Raw genomic sequence first — 7,152 nt, forward strand, 5'->3', positions numbered from 1 at the left:
GCTCAGCATAGCGAATCTGCGAATTCTTTTATGGGCGGAGCCAAGGCGCCGTGCGCAGAGGGCGTGGTCAGAGCGTGCGGAGTCTGGCGTAGTGGGGGCGCTTCCTGTAGGACCCACCGAAACCGGGGCGGGCTGGGAGGGGCGCCTGTGAGATGGAAAAATACAACCAACAATGGTGACTCAGGGCGTTTGCTTGGCGCCGCACATTACGCAGGGAGCATTTAACTTCCGTTATCCTCCTTGGGCCTTTAGCTGCTAAAGATGCCCACTTGACAGATGGGGAGACTGAGGCCCGCAGAGGGTTCGCATTTTGCTCGTAGTTGGCCACCATTAGTGATTAAATCTGAAGACTATCTTAAAGTTTTGAGATAAGCGTGGTTTAAAGACCCTTGATTGGGTCTTGTAAAAAGATAAACTAGGTTTTACAGGAACCAGGGTGGGATGGTCGATTGTCCAGGCATCGTGGTGCCAGTGCCCGCGTATTTCACAGGGGGGGGGCGTAGAAGGCGGGGGCGGTTGTTATACCTTCGCAGTCCCGCTGGAGGGCAGCACCAGCCCAGGCCTACACCTGGAACTCTGGGACTAGGGTTGCCTGATGCTGGGCTCCTTTTATCTCCGTCTTGGACACAGGGTACTCTGGTCTCTAGGTAATGACAGTCCAGGGAGGCCGCTCTGCCTGAGCTGAGAATGTCCTAGGTTCCAGACGTCTCTATCTACATCTCTTGCTGTGTGACCTTGGGCAAGTAATTGACCTCTCAAAGCTTCAGAGTCTTACTCTAAAATGGATATTATTAATTCCTGTCATGCAAGATATCATTGTAGGCTTCAGAAAAGCATGGGGAAAGGCCCTTGAAGCCTGGTTCATGCAAATTTAGTATTTTAAATAATAGGAAGAGAGAAAAGGGGGACATTTCCAAAATCTCATACCGTAAGAATAGAAGAGAGAGAACTGAGATCCTTTAAATTTAAGGAAAATGAGGATGAAAAAAATGAATTTACCCAAAAGCATGGGTGATGAGATCATATTCCCTTCTCTTGTCCCATTTGAAAGGTATTGGCTCCTGCCCTGGCTGGGTAGGCCCATTAGAGCATCCTCCCAATATACCAAGGTTGCAGGTTTGATCCCCAGTCAGGGAACATACAAGAATCAACCAACAAATGCATAAATAAATGGAACAACAAATCGATGGTTCTTTCTCCTCCTTCCTCTCTCTCTAAAAGTCAATAAATAAAAAATTTCAAAAAGCACAAGAATACCAAGAAAACAAATAATCCAAGAGGTTTTTTTTTTTTTTTTTTTTTTTTAATGATATTGGCTCCTTTTCTCAAGTCAAACAGAAGAATTCCCCAAGTGATGGTAAAGGTAGTCCAAGTTTTGCCTGACTAGCTGTGTGGCTCTATGCAAGATCCTCAGCTTTCTTCAGCCTCAGGTCCCTTACCTCTGAAATGGAAATGAAGACCTGTCTCCTGGAGGTGGTCTGAGGGTTAAATGAAAAGCCCAGAGTATGTAGTAGTCACTCAAAAACAGCATAAAAGAAACTTATGCTAAATCCTCAATGGAAGAGATAGAGACCCTGGGCTCAGAACAAGGGTGCAAAAGTCTTCTGCCTTGAATAACTTAGTGTCTACATTCAGAAACTACTGGCTCCTGTCAGGACCAGAAGGGGGTCACACCTGGAACCTACTCTTGCACCCGCTTGCCCAGGACCCAGGTACACTTGCCTCTACTGGTCTGCTGGTCTCTTAGGAACAAGTCACCTGATCCCAAGGAGGCCCTCCCCTTCACCCCATTTACAGCCACAGGGGCATCTGTGAAACACAATTTATTATACAAAACAAGGTGCATCAAAAATTCAGTGGCAGAATAGCTCTGTATTCCAAGGGTTAGGGACTGGACCTTTTCCCTTAAAACCTCCTGACCCCAACCCTTGCTAGGTAGTCAAGCTGGGCACACAGGCCCTCAGTCTCCAAAGACCCCCAAACCCTGGCACAGAACAGTAAGAATCATATATAGAAGTATTAAGTGTGGGTCTAGGGAAATTGGACTGGCACTTGAACCTCCAAAAATAGGGAGGTTCCTTCTAGGAAAGGCTGGACCTATGCCTGGGGCAGAAACACCCAAATTTCTATAGCAACTAAAGCAAGCGTGTGAAACCCATTGAAATCTTGGGATGGGGAAAAGCTTCCCAACAAATGCCAACCATAAAATAAATTCTACAAGCCCTGGCTGGGTGGCTCATTTGGTTGGAGTGTTGTCCGTACAGCAAAGGGCTGCAGGTCAGGGTTCAATCCCTAGTCAGGGCACATACCTAGGTTGTGAGTTTTATCCCCATTCGTGGCATGTACAGGAGGGAGGCGGCTGATCGATATTTCTCTCTCACATTGATATATCTTTCTCTCCCTCTCTCAAGTCAATTTTTAAAAATTCTACAAAAATAAAGCAAGGGTTGGCTGCCTTCTGGAGCAATTGGGTGGGTGTATAACCTGACCTCCACATCCTGTATAGGGGGAAGTGGCTAAGGGGCAGCACCAAAGGTCTGACCAGGGTCTCCCTGCCTCCCTTCCACCAACTGTATGAACCTTGGACTAAGAATCTTCCACTTCCTCCCTTGCTCCTCCCAGCCCAGGTGTAGAGTAGAATTTATAAAACCTTTAGGAAAGGCTGACAGGGAAAATCCCTGGGAACATGGGAACTGCCCTAAGGCCCAGCCCAAAGGACCCTGAGGCCAGGAATCTGGTCTCTACCTAAGTACCACCAGGCAGGGTCAGGGAGCAGTGTCCAGTAGACCTGGGGTCTCTGGCTGACCCCTGAGGAAGGCAGTGCTTTTGAGGGTGGCTAACACCAACCTCACACAGCCTGCAGCTCCCCCTGCAGGCGACTCAGCTCCTCTAGCTCCTGCTTGTGGCGGTCTGTCTTGTGTGCCACCAAGGAACGGTAGAAATGCAGGGCAAACGCCACAAACACAAGCCCTACAGGTACCATGATTGCTGTGGAGGCCATGGCCGCTTGCCAGCCTGGTCCATGGATCCCACCACCACCACCACATGCTTGCTGTGGTGGGCAGGCCTCAGATGGCTCAGTCTCTGGTGGGGCTACAGAAGCAGAGGGTGGCTTAGAAGCTGGACTAAGTGAGGTGGCCACTGATGGCAGAGTCCCAGATACCTGGGAGGCAGGTACCACAGGGGCTGCCGTGCCCAAGGGAGCCCCAATGGGTACAAACTTGACCCAGCCAACCAGAACAACTTCAGCGAGGAAGAGGAAGGTACCCAAGGCAGTTGAGAAGCCCCAGGCCAGCTCCACATAGCGGTGGAGTCGTTGGTGTGGAGACTGGTGGACAGAGTTGAGGTTGTGGATGTTGCTAACTGCTTCAATGTGGGGTAGCAGACACGTGGAGACCATGAGTGCAAAGAGGTGTACAGCTACTAGTACGGTGGTGCAGGCACTAAAGGCCACCAGCAGGCCTGGCGGGTATTCATGGTTGCTCTCCAGTTGTACCTCCACCATGGCCACCTGTGGGGACAAGAGGGGGTGGATTGAGTGCCCATAACCTCCTGAACAGTAGCAGAGTGTCTGCCTGTTGGCATACATCAGTGATGTATCCTTAGTACCTATTGTTTGCCTGGCAGAAGATAGACCCTCAGTCTTTGCTGAGTGCATGAATGGGCAGCCTTGGGAAAGCTCTTGCCTGTTCTGGTCCTTAGTTTTCCCACCTAGCTATCAAAATGGCTGGATGACATGTTTCTGACAATCTTACCTTCTAATATAACGGTTAAAAAGAACAGATTCTGGAGCTGGTCTGCCTGGGTTCATTCTCAGGTCTATAAGCTGTATGGTCTTGAGTGAGTGCCTTAGTCTTTCTGTGCCTCAATTTCCTCAAGCTGGAAAATGGGGATTGATAATAACACCTACCTGTCTTATAAAGTTATTGTGAAAATTGAATGCGATAATATACATGAAGTATTAAGAATAATGCAAGACACATAGTAAGTACGAGTGTTTGCTGTTATTAGTTAACATCAAATTCCAAGGCCAGAGTTTGCAAATTGGCACACTATGAACCGAAGCCAGCTTGCAAACATGTTTTGCTTGGCTCAAACAGTGTATTTCTTAAAGAATGGAATTACAAACTTTTAAAATTCAAGAGATTTCATATAAATATATCAATTTCCAGATGCTGTTGAAAATTCAGAAGATCTGGTTATTCCAGGTCCACATTCTTGCATGGCAACTATCAGCTAGAGTTGAAGGCAGCTGCTGCCTTTGAACAGCTCCTGGGATCTCTTTATAGCCACAGTCCCCACAAAACAACTTGGCTTCCGTATTACCTGCTTGCCTTTGCAAACATTTGAGTTGATGATCCTGTTCTAGGCTTGTATAAATTTGAACTCTAGAACCAGACTGGCTAAGTTCAAAGCCTGCCACTTACTGTGGGACCCTGGGAAGGTGTCTCAACATCTCTGATCCTCAGTTTTCTCAGCTGTAAAGTGGCCATACCAGTGGTACCTACTTCATAGGGTAATAGGTGATGCACATAAAAGCCCTAAGCAGAGTGACAATTCAATACAATTTGTATGTTATTCTAACCTAGGCCACTAGAATTCAAAAATCTCTCTCTCTCCCCAGTAGTTCTTGCAGGACCCATTAGATTGCTCTGGGGCTGAGGGAAGGGAGAAGGTGCGGAGTCTGGAAAGAGGAGGCGGAAAAACAAAGATGAATATTTTGGGAAACTGGACAATGAAGGGTGTTAGCAAGTGTTTTCCACAACAGGTATCTGGGCTGGGCCTACTCCTGGTTTCTGCTACAGGATGACCCAGCCTTGCTCTCCCTGGCAAGACTGGAGCCAGTCCTGCTCCCAGAACCTACTCATCTGGCCTCTTGATCCTGCAGAGAAGATCCTGGCCCTTAGCTCTCACCCCAGCAACATGCAAGCCCAGAAGCAGACCAGATTGGACCATGGGGTGGGGAACCTCCCTCAGATAGGTCCATGGGACTGCCTCCTTCCCTCTGCAGTCTGTACAGTTGAAGGAGAGCCAACTCCCTGTCCCTACATAACTCCCATCAGGAAGGGTGGGCTGGCCTGTGGATCTTGAACCTTCATATAAAAAAACTATAGACCTGGGATGAACTTTAGAGATACCTTTCCTCTCCGCATCTCAAATACAGAGGCTGTGGCACTGAGAAAGGTAGGGACTAATCCAAAACACCTAGTGCTCTGACCCTTTCATTCCCATTTCAATTTGCTGTCAACAGAAACAGGTCCTACAAAGATTCCCACCCCACCCCTTCTGCCAGATGTGTTTCCCTTCCTGTCATGATGGTGGGGAAACCATGGACTAACAGGCCAGTGACTCTGCACCCTAGTCTTTTCTATATCCTCCATCTGCTGAATGCTCTTGGCAGAGCCACTGCCCCATTCTGGGCCCTGGTTTCCCAGACTGACTGTAACAGGTAGTCTGAGCCATCTTTGATGTGTGTCTTGCTCTAACATGCTTGGATCTAGGGTTTGAGGACAAGAATCAGCTCATTCTTGGGCAAATACTTGGCAGGCTACAGAGGACGCACCCTCCATGACCTCACAATTTCCCACTGACCTGCAAAGTGGTGGGTGCCTGCCCAGGGTCACACAACTGGCCACAAGCAGGAAAGAGTCAGGAATTGTGTCTGCTGACTCCTTACTCTCCGACCTCCCTGGGTCCCACTTCCTGTGAGGCTTCAGCTGGCACCGTTAGTTGATATCATCTTTCCACACCCCCAGTGTATCAGCTCAGGAATCATGAATCAGCTTCCTAATCAGCTTCTTCCCCACCCCTCCCCCAGGCTTTCTCACCAGCATCCTGTCTTCTCAAAGCTTCCTGGGCTAAACTAAGTACCCTTTGACCTGCTGGGTGCTAGCCATCTCCTTGGGATGGGCCCACCTTCAGTTGGTGAGGGCTCCATCCAGTTTCTTTTCTTTGATCCTGCCCCCCACTCCCCCGGTCTGATTTGCCCTTGGCTAATAATCACTCCTGCCTGGAGTTGCTTTTGGACCTCTTTGCCTCATCTTTGCATATGTATTCCCCTTGGTGATTTGTCTATTCCCTTAACATCCTTTGTGTCCCCCCATGACATTTTTAGCACTTATCCTTCCTGTGGCCCAGTTTATGCCAGGGGTCTGTTTACAGACACACCCATTAAAGGGATTCGTGTCCTCTCTTGGGACCTTGTTTGTTGTTCCCCTTTTACCCTTTAAAACCCAGCCTTTCCCTTTCCTTTCACCCTGCCTCCCTTGGGTTTACTTTGCCCACGACCCCGTACCTCCCCCCATCCTGTGCACCCCCACCCTCCCCTCACCATGGCGAAGCCCGAGAGCAGGGCAGACGTGCGGCTGGAGGCTTTGAGCTTGGCCCGGCTGAGGTAGAGGCGGCGCCAGCTGAGTGCCCGCAGCGAGTGCTCACTGGCCCCCATGAGGTCCAAGTAGCCGCGGTGCACGAATTCTCGGTATGTGGCTGAGCCCGCGGGGCACTCGGCCTCCGGGTTCAGTGGGGCCTGTTCGCCAGCGTCCCCCTGGCCACCCTTCATCCTGAGGGGGCTGCAGCACCAGGTGGATTGGGCAGTCAAGGTGGGACCAAGTAGCCGCGGGGAGTCCAGGAAGACCAGCTCAGTCGAGGGGGAGACCCCATCCCCCTGCGGGGTGAGCAGAGATGTAGGCGGCAGGCGCCCAGGAAGAGGCAGTCCAAACCGAGAAGGAAGAGCTGGAGTCTGCGGGGAACCCTAGGGGCCGAAGCGGGACACCAGAAGCTGAAACAGGAACTGGGGCAGAGGCGGAGCCGAGGTGGCCACATGATGGGGTGGAGCCCGAGGGCGTCTGATAAAGTTCTCAAGGGACTCAGTGACACTAGTCCACCTAAAATGTCATGCAGGTGCCCTAGCTCCGCTGAGGATAGCAACCAGCCGCAGCCTGTGACTGGGAGTTCCAGGGCCCTGGACCATTCCAAGTACACACGGACACATCCAGATGTTCAGACCTCTAACCCTCTACCTAAATTGCAATCTCGGTAAAGGCGAGCCCATCAGTCTGTAGGGACTACAGGGGTCCTGTAAAATCAGTTCCGGAAAAACAGAGGAGGTCCAAGATTCCCAGATCCATCCAAACACCCGGCCTACGAGAGCCC

The 7,152-nt window shown here is 50.3% G+C and overlaps 1 protein-coding gene across 1 annotated transcript; it reads right to left on the reverse strand.

Moving 5' to 3' along the window:
- Positions 1 to 2,058: 2,058 nt before the first annotated feature.
- ORAI3 (ORAI calcium release-activated calcium modulator 3) lies at positions 2,059 to 7,077 on the reverse strand. Its single transcript, XM_024560458.3, has 2 exons — positions 6,332 to 7,077; positions 2,059 to 3,511 (listed from the first exon to the last, which is right to left on the reverse strand). The coding sequence occupies exons 1-2, from the start codon at positions 6,557 to 6,559 to the stop codon at positions 2,849 to 2,851; spliced, it is 891 nt and encodes a 296-aa protein (XP_024416226.1). The 5' UTR covers positions 6,560 to 7,077; the 3' UTR covers positions 2,059 to 2,848.
- Positions 7,078 to 7,152: the final 75 nt, after the last annotated feature.

The sequence above is a fragment of the Desmodus rotundus genome, chromosome 1 (genome assembly GCF_022682495.2).
Source record: "Desmodus rotundus isolate HL8 chromosome 1, HLdesRot8A.1, whole genome shotgun sequence".
Lineage (NCBI taxonomy): Eukaryota > Metazoa > Chordata > Mammalia > Chiroptera > Phyllostomidae > Desmodus > Desmodus rotundus.

Coding starts and splice junctions, on each gene's coding strand:
- ORAI3 (XM_024560458.3), bottom strand. CDS start 6,559: ATGAAGGGTGGCCAGGGGGACGCTGGCGAACAGGCCCCACTGAACCCG. Junction 3,512..6,331: donor TGCTCTCGGGCTTCGCCATG/GTGAGGGGAGGG, acceptor TTGTCCCCACAG/GTGGCCATGGTGGAGGTACA.